The sequence below is a fragment of the Rhipicephalus microplus genome, chromosome X (assembly GCF_043290135.1).
Source record: "Rhipicephalus microplus isolate Deutch F79 chromosome X, USDA_Rmic, whole genome shotgun sequence".
NCBI classification, from domain to species: Eukaryota; Metazoa; Arthropoda; class Arachnida; order Ixodida; family Ixodidae; genus Rhipicephalus; species Rhipicephalus microplus.
Window position 1 is genome coordinate 100,448,639 of NC_134710.1, and position 19,879 is coordinate 100,468,517.

Genomic DNA, 19,879 nt, shown 5'->3' on the forward strand with positions numbered 1-19,879 from the left:
TCACACAATTTCTGTCGTCTTTGTTGCCTAATTGGACCTCTTTTATACCTTTTGGAGAACGAAAGCTGGGCGCAAAGTTTCGTTGAAAAAAGTTAAACATCAGCTTACAAAACGTCCGATTAGAGGCTGTCTAACTTTCTATCCATCAAGTATTAGTCTTTTTCTGCTTACTACAGATGCCCGCCCGCGAAATACGCAGATACCACGTGACATACCAGCTTGCGTGCTTTTGCGCGCCATGTTTGCAGTGCTGCCTAAAGCTATGTTCACACTATGGTCGTAAGGCGTCGATTTTTCATAACACGCGTAAGCGGAAGCACAACAAGCGTATGCGTCTAGTTCAGACTGTGAACGTAAAGGTACCAACGTTCGCAACGAACGCATAAATCGTGGGTGAGAGTGTTAAAGGCTAGGCAACTTTTACGACTGCGATACTACGACCGTTACGACACAGCCAATGACCGATGAGCTTTCGGTTTTCAACAACCGGTCACGAGACCCGACGGGACTTCCGTCCTCCCGGCTGCAGCAGCATCGCGGAGGCGATGGCGGTAGCTGCCGGCGCGGGAAGTGCTACTTCGCCCTTCCGCGGTGACGATTGGTTTGGCTTTGTTTGCTCGCAACGTGCGTAAAAAGTTGTTCCGCGCTGCCTGCTGTACTGTCTTCGCAGCGTCTCCAAGTCGGAACTTGACGAGAAGGTTGTGAAAGTCGCCATCCACGGCCCTGTCGAGGAATACTTGGCGCACCCAAACTCTTCTCTGTCGCCTTCGACGTCTTCGGGCGATTGAATACACGACTATAAGCTCATTTTGAGCATGAATTTCTTCCAACTCGGCCAGCGCTCGCGTGTTGATGGGAGCCATATTGGACTGCTAGTGACGTCGATTCTACAGCGACAAATATGATTGGCCTATCGTAAAAATCGTAATGTACGTAGCTGTAAATGTGAACAAAGGTATCGGCATAACTGCAGTAACGCTTTTTATAGCCGTTGCGTTCGATACGCCGAACGAGCTGTTACGCACGTTACGACCGTAGTGTGAACATAGCTTAACGTTCTGCGTACATACGATATGCTTCCCTCACGGCGGTTCATGACAGCGATGAGCCGATGCAGCAGTTTCACAAAACGTGCGTCGTCAACCACCACCATTCTCGCTGCCCTGTCAGGACAGCGCGCGCGCGCGCACGCACGCACGCACACACACACACACACACACACGAGAGAGAGAGAGAGAGAGAGAGAGAGAGCGAAAGAGAAAAACCAATGCCTGCAAGGCCATGATCCGGCTAACCGCACACGGCATTCCAAATCCGAATCCTTAATTCATATTTATTTATTTATTTATTTATTTATTTATTTATTTATTTATTTATTTATTTATTTATTTATTTATTACTGTCAACCCTCGCTTGAGGGTCATAACAGGGAGGGAGTACAATAGTACGCACAAACAAAAAACCATAACAACTGGCACTCAAATTGCAATGCACACAAGAAACCAAAATTGGCAGTAGTTCAATTCAACCATGACCAAATTAAGCATAAATTTTTCTGTCAAAAGATTGCACATCGATTGGTGAGGTTTGACGTCCCAAAACTGCCATACGATTATTAAAAACACCGTAGTGGAGGGTTCCGGAAATTTCGACTATTTGGGGTTCTTTAACGTGCACGCCAATTCATTCCCGACTCAAATCATTTGCTCTATACTGCTCTCAAGACTACACGCGACGCCTATAGCAACTATGGCATATGTTTGTGTTCACAGTGGTCTCTCCCGTAGGACACACCTGGTAACTTCGATCCGACTTACAAGTGACTTTACTATCTCGCCAGGTTTCGATGAGGAAGAAAAAGCTCACCTTGGCACCGAGTCAGACTGCGCGCCAGTACAGCATAAACTCAAACGTATAATTCAGTTAAATCCGTTTTGAGGTTCATCAATGTGTTGTTCGAGCAACGTCCCTCAGCAGTTGCGCGTTACCGCAACCGTCAGTTCTAATAGGATGTCCGAAGATTGCAATGAACGCTTAGTGCGCAACTCGAGCTGCGGGATATTTTCAGCCTGTTAACAAGCAGCATCCACGGGTTGCGTGGTTTCAAAGCGCCGTCGGTGTTCTAGGCCCTATGCGGGTTCCAACAAAATACTTTGAATAAAGCTGTCATTTGTACGCGTGCGCTTGAACAGCTGGGTAACAGCGCTGTTCATTGCTTCAATGTTCATAATATGCTGAGAAAAATGAAGCATGCGCAGCATAGATGGGAGCCCAATTTTCCCTTCGAGGATTATGGCCTTTTCTTCGATGATTTCGCGAGTAGACTTATCTTTGGGCCGGCTGATTATGACACATCTTGAATACATAGGTGAACAACCACAGTCATTGCGACGTACGGACGGGTGCCCATCTCTGTATCGAGCTACGTTTTGTTTGTGCTCACGTAATCCATCATTGATATTTTGGCCGATATATTTCTGGCCACGTTCCAGTACCAACATGCATTCCATAGAATATTCCTACTTGCTGAAGAACTCGGACGATGTAGTGGAATTCTTTAAGCTGCACTCGAGCAAGAGGCTGATCGCATGGTCAATTGATGTTGATTGATTGATTGATATGTGGGGTTTAACATCCCAAAACCCAAATCCCGAACCTGAGCAGATGGGCCTACAGCATTTCGCCTCCATCGGAAATGCAGCCGCTACAGCCGGGATTTGAGCCCGCGACCTGCGGGTCAGCAGCCGAGTACCTTAGCCACTAGACCACCGCGGCGGGGCAAGGTCAATTGATGTTGAAGACCATTATTATTCGCTCTCACACAATCAGTTGCTTATATGTGTTGAGAAATGCACAGATGACCTTGAAGTAGTTGCATTTCAAAACGCATCAGGCTTGACCGTAGCAAGCTTTCTTGAGCTACTCACATTTTATCTACATTCAACCCACATACAATGGAATGGCAAAGTTTTTATTTAGAAACAAGGTGTATGTATCGGCTCCTGCTTGGCGCCAGTCCTAAGGGACCTGTTTTTAGCTAAGAACAAATGTTTAGGCTACAGCCTCCAGGGCACAAATGTGATAAGAAGTTTTAGATTTCTCGACGACTACATAAACATCTGTGACAAAACCCTAGGCAAAAAGGACCAGGAAGCAGAGATTTTAGTAATATTCCGGAATCTCCTCGCCCCCCTCGTTTTAAACCATGTTTTAACCGGTAGACAATGCTTTGCAGTTTCTTGATCTTCGAATAACCTTTGGCAAAGAACACGCATGCTGGGCCTATCACCCCCGAGCCAACAAGCCACTTTTGATGTACAATTCATCCCATTCGAATTTAGTGAAGCGCGGTATAGTCAACCTCTGCTTCACAAATAGTCCGGTAATCTTGTATTCGCACAGTGGAAACCAGCCTGCATGAACAAGCAGCGAGCCTGGGTGAGGCAGGATACCCTACGCAGGTGCTCGTCTCTGTGGCAGGCAAAGTGCTCACGAAAGTTCGCCGCCCGAATGGTGAACCAGCCTCCACATCTAGATGAAAGAAACGATGGTGGTAATCCCGTATACACACAAGGTCTCAGCCTGGCTGAACATTGTAGCAGGACAGGTTGGCGTAAAGGTGTTTTTTTTTTTGGCACCAGTTAAGCTAATCCAATTGTGTAAGCTAACTGACTCAGCCTCTAGAAAGCCGGCAAAATGCCAGAAAAAACACTACATCCTTTAGTGGCATGCGTCGTAGGCGTGGTGTACATGTTGCTCACATATGGCAAGAAATACATCGGCCAAACAGGCCGTTGTATCAATGATTGATTACGCGAGCAAAAACAAAACCTAGTTTGGTACAGAGATGGGCACCCGTTCACACATTGCAATGACTGTGGTTGTTCACCTATGTATTCAAGATGTGTCATAATCAGCCGGCCCAAAGATAAGTGTGTTCGCGAAATCATCGAAGCAAAGACCATAATCATTGAAGGGGATAATTGTGTCAGCTCACCGTCGTTAATGTTATCAGAGAAAGAAATGCTGTTCTCGAATTCGTCAATGCACGGAAAAATCTCACGTGGCCAAGGATGTATGTAGGAAGAGCGTATTTTCAATAAAAAACTATTTGCTGGACTAGCACCCTATCCTGTCTCCTCCTGTTCTTTCCTTGTCGGAGTTGCACCAAAAATATTATATTGAGCTAAGCTCTGTCTGGCGGCCACTGACACTAGATTATGGTACGATTTTTTTCTTTTTTCTTTTTTACATGTGAGTAGCTCACGAATAATACAACAGCATCGCCTATTCATTGCTCTAATTTTGTTTATTACGTTTTCACTACAGGTTTGATGAGAGCTTGGCCGAGTGGTCAGTTTTTCCACGTAGATACAAGAGAAGTGGACCTTCTCCTCTACTTCATTTAACAGGTCGAGAAAAAAATATTTGCTACGCACAAGAAATGAACGACGAGAACACAATATCAAGGACGATGACATCATTATACTATTACACTCTTGTGATTCTGACAAGAGGGCAAATAAAGTTTGAGACTATAATTAGGACCAAGATAAAATAATAACAAACGTGAAGTCACTTTACGCGTACACTTTCATATATGCTTTGAATACGGGCTTTCAGTAATGGGTGTTTTTTGTCAGTGAAATTTTTCACCCAAAGTCCGCAGTACGCATCGGTGCTAGTATTTTTCGATGAAAAATATGACAAACGGAAGGGCTTGATATACCTGTTTTTTTTTATTACAACCATATATGTAGTCTATTCACAGTGTAGACGAGTAAAAACTTCACTGAAGATTATGTCACTGCCCAATGATGATTAAGATTGAAGAGTCGTGTTCGGGCAAGGCGAACCACGTCTAAGTTGCAGCTTTTCCCAAGGTATCAACAACACCTTAAATCATCAGTTTCGTGAAGTAGGACCGCACCCACTACTAAATTACTCGTCTTTCTGTGCATAAACGAGGAACTTACTACAAATCTGCCAGGTACTGTGTTGCCTTTTGTTGACGCTGCATATGACTGATGATGATGAAGAAATATGACTGAGCACTTTATAGTGGGTGGGAAGCATTAAACTACACACTCGTGGCACAGTTATCAATGTGTGATGACGGCTTGTAACTTTACTGTTTTGTCACGCTATGTACGCAAATTAACGCGATGCCTTGCCTAAAACAACGCCGGTGTAGGGTCTTTGTGCACTTTTTTTGTGGGTATCGGGCTACTCCACCGACGGTGATGGCGACGCCACTGAACGCTGGATTGGACGCTTAAGAGCTGCGCTCTAGGAAAGATCAGGAGTTAAGTGTTCCGTTACTTTCAGTGCAGAAACAGCGACAAAAAAAATAGATCTTGCCTGTGGCGCAAGCCTAACGCCCACACCAAACAGATCTCGCTTGCGACGCTTCGCCACTTGGCTACCACAGCAGCCATGGCTCCCTCCTTAGAACATCGCCATGAAAGGCCATGACAAAGAAAAAGCGAAATACAACTTAAAACAGAATCTTCGTGCTTGCGTCTGCTATACGAATGTCATGAAGTCAGCCACACTTTAGACACTCGTTATGCGTTCACTAACAATAAAGAGAACATGGGGGTGATTTTTTGTTGTTGGTTGCTACTAAGCGTAAGCGAACAGTCAACGTAGCCTACAGAAGCATACGGTAAATTATCAGTTCCTTTGACTGAAGTGTGGTAACGATGCAGAAAACCTCACTAACTTGAACAGTTCGTGCCGAGCACGAAGTGAGCCACAAGGTTTGACTACTATTTCATACTGATGCTTTGACTGCTGAGCTCAAGAGACGAATGAGAGCCTGAAATGGAAATGAGTTGAATCAAGCGTAGATACGCGATGAGGACGAAGAAATTGTAGGAATACATGCTTTGGATTCTCCAACGTTCGATGAAAGTTTTGGTTCATGGGGCTGCAATTAGTACAGCTAACAAAACTTCTGACAGTCAGGGACGTAATCGTCATGATCATCATCATCATCGACAGCAGCAGCAGCCCGACTATGTTCACTGCAGAACAAAGGCCTCTCCCATGTTCCACCAGTCAACTCGGCCCTGTGCTTGCTGCTGCCACTTTATACCCGCAAACTTCCCAATCACATCTGCCCACCTAACTTTCTGTCTCTCCTAACCCGCTTTCCTTCTCTGAAAATCCAGTTAGTTACTCTTAATGATCAGCGGTTACCTGCTTACGTGCTACACGCCTGGCCCATGTCTATTTATTCTTCTTGATTTCAACTATGATATCTTTTACCCCAGTTTGTTCCCTGGTCCACTCTGCTCTATTCTTGTCTCTTAAGGTTACACCTCTAATATTCATTTCTATAACTCGCTGTGTCGTCCTCAATTTACGCTGAACCCTCTTTGTAAGCGTCCAGGTTTTTGCGCCGCAGGGACGTAATTACTTGCCGCTAATTTTTCTGCGTGGGGAATCGACCTCCGATGGGCTGGTCTTGCGTTCTTAGGGAATATAAACGGCGCATGACCAAGCCCTCCATAAGTATTTACTTTTTACTTGGTTGCATGCTTCAACGAATTCAAGAGCATGTTATTGAGGTGGATTTCGGAGACCTAAACTATATGCGTAAAGTGAATGTGGTGTTGTCGTGGTGTTTCTTCGAGCAATGAAGAAAACCTGTAGCGAGCGACATTGCCCTATTGCCCTTCTAGAAAAACACCGAAGCCTAATGCTTAATGTAAATATCTCTCTGCTTGCAGATGATGAGCTGGACACAAATACCGCAAAAATATAACCAATCAAGAGTAAACAACGTCGCTTTCGATGAGGCATAATTCTGTCTATCATAATGCTAAAGGTGTCCCATTCAGGCGTACATACTTTCCGAATCCGAGTTTACTGTGCATTGTACGTGGAGGAAAATGTGCTCGTCTACGACCTGATTGATAGATTGATTGATTCGTGGGATTTAACATCCCAAAACCACTATATGATTATGAGAGACGCCGTAGTGGAGGGCTCCGGAAATTTCGACCACCCGGGGTTCTTTAACGTGCACCCAAATCTGAGTACACGGGCCTACAACACTTCCGCCTCCATCGGAAATGCAGCCGCCGCAACCGGGATTCGATCCCGCGACCTGCGGGTCAGCAGCCGAGTACCTTAGTCACTAGGCTCGTCTACGACATAAGTTTAGGGTCTTGCAATCCTTTCACAGAGAGAGATAACAATGTTTAATGCTATTCTCAGAAAGGTTATAGCCTGGTTCATCGCTTTTCCTGCTACTCCAGGTGTAGGTCGATTACTGTATGATATGTATCACTATACCCAACTGTAGTCACGCTTGCAAACAATCATATATGCCCACGAATCATTCATAAAGTTTTGTTTAGGTGAGTATACCTCAGAATGACCAGCGTTTTTGTGTAGTTATCTATAAAAGCATCTGAAAATTTATTTTACTGATTTATTTATTTTATTTCCATACACGGATACTCAAAGACACAAATGAAAGAGGGAGAGAGCAAGATGGCAAGTGCCACCTGATGGGGCACAACCCCTGCTCACTCTTTCTGGAGGAGGGAAGAGAGAGGGGAAAGAAATATGGGAGGAGAGAAAAAAGGCCACCTTTTTAAAGAATGTTATTTATTTCTAGTTAACCTAGGCTTGTGGGTTCGCACGCCTCATGCGTGATACGTGCCGCGCCCTTTTACCTTGTTACCTTACCTTGTCTAACCCCCGTATTCTAGAACGCCCCTTCACTCAACGCTTCACCTTCACTTGAGAAAGCCGATGGGAGCGCTATCTCTAGGCAGGGCAAGTCACTGCATATCAGTGATAATTTGCTGCTATTCTTGAGTAGCGCAACGTCATTTTCAGCCAAGCAGCAGCGCAGTGCGCAACTCTGTCTAGTGAAGGGTGAGAGTCGAGTCAAGGAACGTTTGTGAATACGGGGGTAAGTCTTCGACATTCGAGAAAGAAAGGGCAGAAATAAGACCGGACAAATTGGATGAAGAAGGAGCGCTAGAAGCGCGTTCGCAATTTCGCGTGCGAATGCTGAGCTGGTTGTTGTGTTGGGCAGGGTCAGTGTCAGCAAGAATCGCGGCCAACCACGCGCCACTCACCATTCGATCGTTCCTGGCGCCAGCAACGCCCATGTGCGCCGTCTCCCGGCGGTCTCGGCTGTGTTGCTGTTTTTGTTGAGGCGGCGGCGGCGGGAAGCCGATGCGTGGGGGTGGCCGCTGAGGAACCGCGGGCGGGTGCGGGTCCACGTTCACTGCAACAAACCGCGGATCAATACCCAGATGACAGTACGCCCTCGAAGACAAGGACATGACTGCTGGCTATTTTTTCGACTTTGTCATGTACAGTGACAACTTTTATGGAACGGAACGCGCGAGCGCATGGCCTGCGCTCTGTGGCGGCTTCCTACAGCATTATCAGATGCTGTTGATAAAGAAAGCGCATCCGCTTTTGGCGACATCGCCCGTTGCGAGACAAGAGCGGGAGCACAATTTTGCAGCGCTTGTACAGCGTTCATAGCTTGTTTCGTTTGATAACAGATGACGCGAAAAACGGCTGCGCTTTCTTTCTCTCTCGGTTGATGCTGCTGTACAGGCAGCCGCGACATATCGCAGGTCACGCGCATGCGTGTTCCCTTTCATAAACACGTTTTGTGTGATAACTTGATCGGACATACTTACGCCAGGTAAGCAAAGCAAGCGTGCTATCTAAATTCTCGTATCGGCTCTTATTTTTTCCCTCGAGCGGCTGCAGCAGAAACCGTTGCCTTGTTTATCGGTCATCTGAGCGAGCAAATGGTTTGACACTCGTAAGAAGCACTGGCTTAAATCGCTGCGTTGAGAACGTCTGCGGTGCAAGCTTGGGCAGGTGCAGGGAGAGCCGTAAGTGAACCATGGCGTCAGTTGAAAACTGCATTACCGCCGTTAGCCAGTGAACAAGTCCGCCAGCAGCGAATACTGATTTGATTTTATTGATAAGTGAGGTATAACGTCCCGAAACGACCATATCATTATGACAGCCGCGTAGTGGAGGGCTCCGGAAGTTTCAACCATCTGGGGTTCTTTAACGTACACCTAAATCAAAGCACACGACTTTACAGCATGCCCCACCGCGGTGGTCTAGTGGCTAAGGTACTCGGCTGCTGACCCGCAGGTCGCGGGTTCAATTCCCGGCTGCGGCGGCTGCATTTCCGATGGAGGCGGAAATGTTGTAGGCCCGTGTGCTCAGATTTGAGTGCACGTTAAAGAACCCCAGGTGGTCGAAATTTCCGAAGCCCTCCACTACGGCGTCTCTCATAATCATATGGTGGTTTTGGGACGTTAAATCCCACAAATCAAATCAAAAATCGGCTTTACAGCATTTTCACCTGCATCGAAAATGCAGCCACCGCCACCAGGATTCGATCCCGTGACCTGAGGGTTAGCCAGCAGCGAACACTCTTCGTAATCAATACGTCTTGATTCAAGCATGGTTGCATAAACAAAACAGGAGAGAGAGGCGGTTAAAGTAGTATACCATCTAAGAACATGTAATATCCAGCTTATGGCTCTACTGGTCGCAACTGAGAATCCAGCGCTAAAATGCCACGTTTATCGAAACGTAAAAACCGCAGCACAACTAACGACTGTGATTCCGTGGTAATTGTGCGAACTCCTGTGCAAAAGTGTGCACCTTTAATTCACCGAGTAAGGAGCTAAAATGTTTCTATGAACACTTGATGCTGCCCCGCCGCAGTGGTCTAGTGGCTAGGGTACTCGGCTGCTGACCCGCAGGTCACGGGATCGAATTCCTGCTACGGCGGCTGCATTTCCGATGGAGGCGGAAATTTCGTAGACCCGTGTGCTCAGATTTGGGTGCGCGTTGAAGAACCCCAGGCGGTCAAAATTTCCGGAGTCCCCTACTACGGCGTCTTTCATAATTATATGATGGTTTTGAGACGTTAATTCCCTCGTATCAATCAATCAACACTTGATGCTTACAGCAAGTGGTTGGAAGTTAAAAGTATGTAGCTCGACAACTGCCAGTACGATGGTTGCAGACGTTAGGTCTCAGTTTGCGGCATGTGGTTCTGTTCTGTTCTGTTTTGCTGTGGAGAGGTCGAGGTTCATATTGCCTCGGCTACTCCATATCAAAAAGTTCTGCAGTGAAACAAAAAAAAAGAATAATACTGAACGATACCCAAAAATAAACAATCCGAAAAAAATATAATAGCACACTCTTCTTTTAGAAGTAGTAACAGATAACGGGCACCAATTGGCAGTGCAAAAGCCCTGCAGTACAGAATAGATAACGTTTCATTCCACTATCACACAACACCCAATACATTCACCTGGAATATACTAGCTGCAATATTTTTTGCGAATGCGGTTACCAGATTTCTTCCGGTGCAGCCGCATATGACAGGAGCCATGACCGAGCAAGTAGAAAGCGGGAAACAGTCAGCCAATAGGCTCAGGGTAATCGGTAATAATTGTTTGGGTTTAACGTCCCGAAACCTCAATGTGATTATGCGAGAAGCCGTAATAAAGGACTCCGGGAATTTCCACCACCTGGGGTTCTTTAACGTGCAACCAAATCTGAGCACACGGGCCTACATTATTTTCGCCTCCATCGAAAATACAGCCGCCGCAGTCGGGATTTGATCCCGTGATCTGCGGGTCAGCAGCCGAAACACCGTGGCGGGTGGTAAGCGCGGAAGGAAACGGCGATATTTTGTTTGTGATGAGCGTGTGTTGGTTCGCTCTGTCCGACGAGAGTCGGTCAGGAAGAGTTACGTGATTGAAGCCTCCAACAACGTATTTGTTTGTTATTGAACACACGAGTGCTCTCTACTTGCTGATCACTTACGATATTATGTGCTTGAAGACAGAACTCAACGTAGAGACATTTGAAGGCCTACCACCTGCCTTCGAGGTCCCCTCTGCTTTGTTGCTTGTTGTCCAACCGGATGTTCAGGTTGAAAGTCGGCCGCCAAACCAGCCGTCAATCGATCATAATACAATTCCACTAAGACGCAGCAACCGAAAAAGGCGGCATCCTGAGAGTTGGGATCCGACCATTTTTTATCTTGCTATATAGATAACGATCGAAATTCCCCATACCAACACAATTTCCTCACCACTGTGAAGCAAATTTTGTTTTTGTATCGGGAATACGGCGCGTGGAATGTGTATAGCTGTTGAATAAAGTGATAGGCCACCATGTTACCGTGCATGCGCAAGACTCCTGTGTACACATATATTCTGGCTCCTGTTTTCAGGTACTGTGTGGAATCGTTGTTTTGTGCTGCCGGCATGCAATACCGTTTATAAGGCCATTTGGTGAAGTCTTCGCGTCTCTCTGTGGATGCAACAACAATGAAGTTACCAGACGCTCTTTTCTTGACTACCAAATATTTGTTGGCCAAACACTGAGCCGACCAGCAGCTCTTGAACCAAAGGGTCAATAAAACAATTGAAAGCCTCACTGAAGTGCGAACCGTGTTTCAACCCATCTTTTCGTTGTAATAAATACAGGTGTATACCTCCTCGTTTTCAAATACGAGAGGGCTTTTCACCGTCATAGAGACAAGGGGGCACATCATATTAAATAAGCTTTGTTTAGAAACAAGTCCGGTGAAATATGGGTGGCTGGACCATCTGTTGGCGTCACATTCCTCAAAGAGAGAGCATCTGTATGTGAACCGCTCATGATGCCTACCTGTGGCACCACATGGTTGGTGCTGCCTTGATTGATTGATATGTCGGGTTTAACGTCCCAAAATCACCATACGATTATGAGAGACGCCGTGGTGGAGGGCTCCGGAAACTTCGACCACCTGGGGTTCTTTACCGTGCACCCAAATCTGAGCACACGGGCCTACAACATTTCCGCCTCCATCAGAAATGCAGCCGCCGCAGCCGGGATTCGAACCCGCGACCTGCGAGTCAGCAGCCGAGTACCTTAGCCACTAGACCACCACGGCGGGGCTGGTGCTGCCTATCTCAGGACAGCCGTTCGCTAAGTGCTCTAAAACAACAGCTTACATGGAGCCAGTGCTGAGTCATCGTGCCGAGTCACACGATGACCCGCAGCATGGGAGTGAAGCTCGCTGTACCAATGCGCGCTAGCAGGTGGGTGAGACGGTGCGTTTAACTTAGAAAACAAGGTACTACTTTCAGAGAAGTGGCAATTCGTGACACTTCTCTAATTGGGGCGTCCACCGACAGCTCGCTAATTCCGGGTGAGCAGGTCACAGCTGTCGGTGTTTTTAGCGTCAAGCGCCACCAGCCGTTCCTTCATCAGTCGTCGAGCAACATACGACCACAGCTGGTTGCGCTGTATTTCTGTCGAAGTTTCTTGGCACGGATTCAATGAAAGGCGCGTTTCGAATCACCTAGCGACTGCAACGGTCCAACGCACGCCCCAGCTCTCCCGCTCTCTCGCGGAAGGACGTGGGTGAAGACTCCGTTCCGTGCATTGGCGCGCTGAGAGTTAACTCCTCTTTCCTGATGCTCCGTTAGCGTACCACTTGTAGGGGATTTGATAAGTTTCCCACGCATCTGCCACGTCGGACGTATGCTAAGTGGCGCGTCTATGGGCCTACGGCTGATGAAAACTTATTTTGACGCGCTGATTTCGGAGCCAAGGGCAGCTCTTTGAAGCGCCCGCTATAGACCAACCTTGCCGCCTAGGTGGTGATGAGGCCACTATATACGTGGTAATTAGGTTTCACAGCGCTGCTATGCTTTCGGCGCTTTTTCCGCGTCTTTCGTTACTATCCCCAGTCCCTCAGTTTTCTTTTTCAGCGATAGTTTCACTAAACAGTAATGGCTAAGAGCTGCCGAAAATAGCGCTCATGGAACTGTGAAGATGCAACTGGAATACATTTCTGGATGCCCCTAGCCTATTTAAGATTTTATTCGTTTATAAACGTACGTATGTTAAAGGTGAAAAGCTATTGAACAGAGAAACGAAAGCTGTGGGCGAAATCAAGAAACTTTAATCCATCCAGATTTTTCAGCTTGTTAGTGAAACCTGTAGATAAAATTACTCTGTAATCTCCCAAAGGTGAAAATAATAACCAGATCGTTGATTTCTCATGCAATCACGCTTTCCCTTTAACCTCCTCCCCCCCTCTGCTTTCACGTTTTTTTTTCTCATTGAGATATGCATGAGTAATGAAACTGTGTGGTTTCAAAATACATTGTTTCAAAACACCGCTTCTTGGCCATAACAGTGATGACTTCCGGCCCACCAAGCTTGTGATAGCCGGGAACGTTATTTGTAAGAATCATTTACAAAATTTATTTAGTGATTATTTTGGATCCCCAGCAAAGGAACAACACAATTCAGCTTGTACCATATACTTATCTGACAGTATCTCTGAGAGTACGTTTTTTGGCACCAACAACAACCGGCGAAGTTTCAAATGCTTTTTTGTCTGCGAAAAACAGCACGTGCTGTGGCGCATACGATATACATAATAAACCCATCAAACACGTGTGAGATAGCATTGCTGGATTATTGGAGCATATCTTTAGTCTTGTTTTTTCGAATGAAATTTTCTCCCACAAATTGCAAGTTGCAAAACTGGTTGTGTTGTACAAGCGAAGAGATTAAAATGCACTTAACAATTACCAGCTGATATCTATACTTCCAGTTCTCTCAAAGGGGCTAGAAAAACTAATTCAAGAGCATGAGGTTTTTTTTTTCTAGATAAACACCACATTATCACTCCTTCGCAGTTTGGTTGTATCAAAGGCCGTACAGCTGCACATGCTCTTTTAGAGCAAAAAAAATTCATATTAAATGCTTTTGAAAGCGAACTCCATACTTTAGGCATCTTCGTTGACTATTCAAAGGCGTTTGACCCAATAAATCATACTACGCTGCTAAAGAAATGTGCACAGTATGGCTTTCGAGGTGTCTTTCTACAACTCATTGAATCATGCCTAATGTATCGGCAGCAGAATGTAGTCGTGAGCATTAGTACGTCCAGTTTACTTAAAATTTGAGCGGATGTACCACAAGGTAGCATATTATGTCATTTGCTTCTTGTATATACATAAATGGTATTGTAAAAATTGACACGTCTGTAAAATATATTATATACGCTGACGATACAATCTTGTTCCCTGCTGCTGGAAATTATAGCAACCTAATTATAGACGCAAATGAGCTACTGGTGAACTTGGCCACGTGGACAAACATTAACTGTTTCAAATTAAACATATCAAAAACAAAAGCTGTATATTTCAGGCCGAAAAAAAAACAAACCCCTTATCATGTACCATTAAAATTTGGTAGTTTAGAACTTCAGATAGAACAGCTTGTTAAGTGTCTGGGAATAATTTTTGATGACCACATGTCTTGGAACGCACATACTGAAAAGCTATCCGGCACTCTATCAAGCACTTCAGGCATATAATCGCGGGTGCGTTTTTCACAACCTAGGGCAGTGAAAATTCTCATCTACAAATCTTTGTTTTTGTCTCAAGTTAACTACTGTCATCTGGTTTGGGGCACAACATTAACAAATATCCGCGAATTGCAAGTCATACAAAAAGAGGCTGTTCGTGCCATTGCAAATGTTTCTTATTGCTGTCACACCATGCACTCCCATATTTTAGGACATGAACCTACTAACTCTACCAGATTACTAGCACGTAATTCTTCTGAAACGCTACAACGCAAGATTGAAATGCGACTTTTTACGAACCATTTCCGTCCAAAAGCACCGCAAACTTGTTGTTCGTGGCACCCGTTTATTACACGTGGTTTATCCCACGCACACACACCTACTACGGCAAAGAAATGCTTCGCTTTCTCTTGCCGTTTCACTTGAATGTCATATCTGCCATCTGAATAAAATTACGCTTACGTTTTTTTTTTTCATTCAAAACATTATTTGTCTCTTATCACATGGGCAGATGTTCAATTTGACATTGGTGCAAATCTAGTAGTACTTGTATCATTACACTGTATTGATACTTTTGTTATGTGTAAGAAATAATTACAATATTTTGCATTTTCTTCAGTTTCCCCTTTTGAGATTGTTGTTTTCAATCTTTACGTTTTTTTTTTCACTTGCATAAACTATGACTGAACCGCTTGCTCATATGTACGTATATTTTCATTGCAATAAAGCTTGTCTACGCCGTGCATTTGTAAGGGGCCGTGGCCCCAATGAATTTCATTAGAGGCTTCTTTTTGACCACGGCCCTCAGCATCTGGAATGTTGAAAATTAAGGAAGTTTCAAATGTTTTATTTTCATCGGTGGTCATCATAAATTTCAATATCAATTTTCACACAAGGTAACCTGCGTAACGTTGCTAAATAAACGAAAAAGGATACTGGCTTTTGGATGAAGAAACATTGCTAGAACAGGACGAAGACGAGAAGACACAAACACAGCGCCGTGTTTGCGTCTTCTCGTCTCCAACCTGTCCTCGCGCTAATCGCTCAAAATCAGTATTTGGCAATCAGCCGAATTGAAGAAAGTAATAAAAGATACAGATTATAGGAATCAAATACAGCGGCTGTAAGACAGGCTTGGTGACAGTGTTCTGCGAAAGTAGAGCCAGAAATGTTCGGTAACACTATGAATAGTTTGAAGTGAAACAACACGAATAATCCAGATTTTTTTTTTCTTTTCTGTGCCGAGTAAGCCCCCCACCTTAAGTACTTATCAGCTCTTTCGAAGCTAACACAACTCTTCTCACTAAATGAACAAACAAAAGCCACGCAAGCGACCATCGGCACTCCAATCCGAAAGCGCGTTACGCAGACTCGCATCAAATTATCATGCCCGCACTGAAAAAAAATCACAGCATATCCACGGAGTGAATGATGATTGGTGGGGCGCAGCGTTCGTCAGTCTGTCTGTCCATTTGTTCTTGCGTCCGCCTATCTGTGTGATCCTTGGTGCATCCGTCCGTTTGTTCATTCGTGTGTCTGTCCATCCATCTCTTTTTGCGGCCATCCCTCTGTCTGTCCGTCCGTGCGTGTGTCAGTCTGTTCGCCCGTCCATAAGTCTAATGAAAACTTCAAGCACAGCCATCTCACATCTTTTCATCATGTATTCATCATATACAAGTGCCCCCATCCAGCAGACATTGTAAGAACCGCTATTTCGGGTATGTGCCACAGGTGGTTACGTTCTACGAGGGACGCACAAGCCACGCCATAAGGAGCTTCGCCCTTAAAACAATGCTCTTTATTTCGAATGCTTCTGAACTTCCATGTTATCCTGCTTCCAGGCGTTTTGATGAAGCCTTGAATGCTTAAGTGATTACACCTTTGAAGCGTGTGATCCATGTAATCACTTAATGGGCTTAATGAATCGAATGACTAATTGAATGCATGGTACCTGGTACCCACTAATTTTACTGTGATCTGAGGGTCAGTAAGCTGGACTATTCTAGCCCCTGCTCAGATTGGAATCACGCTCAATTATGAACGTTTATGCTCGTACGTATCTCTGTTTTGCGTTCCTTCTACTAACACGAGCAGGCTGATCATATCAGTCTTTCAGTTGCTGGAGTAGCACACTCCTTCTTGAATAATGACTCTAGCGATACTAAATTATTTGTCCCTGTTTGATCAACTATTTAGTACAATTAATTTATTACTTTTTACTTCTATGCACGGGCATCTTTTCCATATGCAGCCCCATGCAAATTGTCCCCGCCAGCAGTGACTCACCACAGCGTGAGTCACCAGGTGAACCGTTCCAGCGTCTTCACATGTCTCTCTCTTATTATAGAGTCTAAAATAGTGCACGCTTGATTTCTCTCTGTTACAGCGAGAAAAATATGCGCAATATAAAAGCAACTGTGCATGTGCACATGATCGTTACCGTATTCTTTCTAAGAGCTCTGTATAGGCGGACAAGGGTTTCCACGGATGCCACGTACTCATCGCTTTTCGTTTATTGTGCGAGCTACGTTACAGTAGCCTTAATCTTTACAGACTGAAAGAAAAAAGAAAGAGCCATGCTTGCCACTGTCGATTCATTGAGTAACCAAGACAAAATCGTGTTGCACCACCATGCTCTTTGTGGGCGCTCTTTAACCGCGTCTCATTGGTCCAGCTACTTACCGTAATTGAGCGGAACGTGATCGCGATGGTATCGCGGCGACGGTGGCATGCCTTCGTCCTCCGGTGGAACGGGGGGCAACGGCCGGCTCGCCATGAAGCGCTTGATGCTGCCGAACTTATCAGTCCATGAGAACTCTTTCTTTGGCAACGCTGGGTGTCTCTGGAAACAGCACAACATTAAAATAAATTCATGCGTTTTTTTTTTATTGTGCAAATATAACGCGCATGCTGCCACTCATAAGAAGCGGAGTTTTAAGAAAGCGACTAATCTGGTTCTATATAAAGCTAAACGCGATTCCATACAATTGTGCTTACTTTCCAGGTATTCAACCGGTAACCTCTTGCAATGTTCAACGTTTATCTGCAACGAGGGCTCCGACGTTATTACCATTTTCACGTTTATGCACTTTACCATGCTCACAAGCTATGCACCAAAATACCTTTGAATGGTGCATAACACATGGGCTTATAGGCACGTAAAACACGGGGAAGTAGATAATAGACAAACAGAGGTTCACTTCGATAGGACTGAAACAGAGAATTTCAGTTCAATGTTACGAAGAAAGCACAGTGTAACTTTACGCTTGAAATAAATGGCGAAAATGTCCCTTCAATGTGCCCATTGTCACCCCAAAGCTGCGAGTATAGGGTATACAAAACAGATAACCGGCTTTCAAGTGAAAATTTTGATTCGACTGCGATATGCAGACGTCTTTCCTCATAAATGTTGATGCTGGCCATCAAATTAGCCTTCAAAAATTTTTGGAAACGAACGCCCTATCCATACTTCTTCCAATATATGAGACCAGAAAGTGTACATGTACCTTATAATGTAAGCATTCTTCACAATAGCAGCCTACGGTACTGAATATTATTTGATAAAATCCAAAGCACTTCCCTGTGGCTAATGCTTTCAAGACTTTTTATTGCTGTTTGTTGAAAGCAGGTGGCCGACAGAAAGAAAGAAAGAAAGAAAGAAAGAAAGAAAGAAAGAAAGAAAGAAAGAAAGAAAGAAAGAAAGAAAGAAAGAAAGAAAGAAAGAAAGAAAGAAAGAAAGAAAGAAAGAAAGAAAGAAAGAAAGAAAGAAAGAAAGAAAGAAAGAAAGAAAGTTCTGCTACAGGTGTCATCTGGCTAACATGTGTATCCCGATGACGCCTGTAGTTACCATGTGTATCTCTGCTTCCAGCAATAAGTTCGTATGAAAGTCACAAATTTTACTAAGGCATCTGTGCTCGAAAGAATGAAAATTGATTGTGGATTTTAGCCACAGATTCCTCATGAAAGGTGCAAGCTGTATTACCACACTTTCATGAAAACGAGAGCGAAATGGAGGCTTATTGTAGAAGTACATCACATGATACCTTACAATTGCCATATTGGCCTTGTTATGTAGGCCCTATCTGAACTTCAGGAGACGTATTTGAGTTATTTTAAACAAATTCTTCTCTCTGCTCACTTCGCACTACCGGAACCTGCAGTTACTGATGAAAGCGCGTGGCTTTGCAAAAGTTTGTAAAATTGGCGTGCGATGAATGAAAGTCGAAGTTACACAATTACGTGGTTGCGTTACGAATTCAGCTTGAAGACATCTTGATGCCGGATATATTGTTATGTGAAAGCGGTCAGCCAATGGCGAAAAGTAGTTATGACCGAATAGATTTGCGAATTTGGCCTCTCATAACCTTTCTCTGGTGAATGCTCCTTATGATTGACAAGCTAGTGATATGACCGTCACCAAGATTGGCTGAAGTTTTATATTTTCTTTACGTATAGCGTGTTTTTTGTGAACTTTGGCCCCATTTCTTTGAACAAATGGGACGGTATTCTGAAATTGATCCATATCAAAAACACTGGCTGCTTCGCGACAGCTCCCGAGATATGTAGCCCCGGACTTGTTCGGTCGTTTACGTGTCATAGCGGTTTGCAATTCTGCCAACTGTGTTAAAGCGCTGAGAGGGTGGAGGAAAGAAAAAGTGACGCTCGTAACAACCGCCGAGGAACCTCACGCCTGTCACCTTAAATGTAGTAAAGACTACAGGCTCGCCAAAATAAATCGTCTCTGTACACGGCCTTCGTATAACAGTGGCAGCATCATTTATTTTTTATTTGTAGTTTTAGTCATTTGTTCGCTGCATTATTTATCGAATTATCTTTTTCGTGCATGTATTTAGGCAGTACATGCGTGTATTGCTTACTTTGTTATTCACAAAAAAAAACTCGGTTGTTTATGAAAAAAAACTTCGTTAAATCGGGTTCGTTAGTTAAGCTAGTACGCTAATTCGCGTTGATGATGCCACTAAGGCTTACGGGTATTTGCTGGGTAGTCGAAACTTTTTCACCCGACAGGTAACTTCATAAAGTTAGGTTTTGTCAGATTGAGTTTCAACTGCTCTCATCCTCAGTAGTGCAATTAGATGTTCACGGAATATTAAAGGCATGTTCCCACAAATTAAATGTCCACACGTAACGTATGAGTTCACCAAGGTTTTCACTGCAGCAAATACATGGAGGCGGAAATGCTGCAGGCCCATGCGCTCAGATTTGGCTGCACGTTAAAGAGCCCCAGGTGTTCGAAATTTCCGGAGCCATCCACTACGGTGTCTCACATAATCATATGGTGGTTTTGGGATGTTAAACCCCACATATCAATCAATCACTGCAGCACATATTGGACACATGTACATTACCTCTTAATTGCCACTCTCTAAGTGCAACAGCCACGTAACCAAAAGTAAATTATGTATAAAAACTACAATACGACCAACGTGTCTCTATAGTTGTACAGTCTGTCCAGTA

General features: G+C 44.6%; 1 protein-coding gene across 4 annotated transcripts in view; it reads right to left on the reverse strand.

Annotated features, from left to right (window-relative positions):
• Positions 1-19,879, reverse strand: part of LOC119176303 (uncharacterized) — a 246,952-nt gene that overhangs the window by 153,061 nt on the left and 74,012 nt on the right. For all 4 annotated transcript variants that reach the window (XM_075877328.1, XM_075877330.1, XM_075877329.1 and 1 more), the window contains exons 4-5: positions 17,084-17,243; positions 8,103-8,254 (exon numbers count right to left, since the gene is read on the reverse strand). In XM_075877328.1, coding sequence (XP_075733443.1) covers positions 8,103-8,254; positions 17,084-17,243 — 312 coding nt within the window. The remainder of the gene's footprint in view (positions 1-8,102; positions 8,255-17,083; positions 17,244-19,879) is intronic.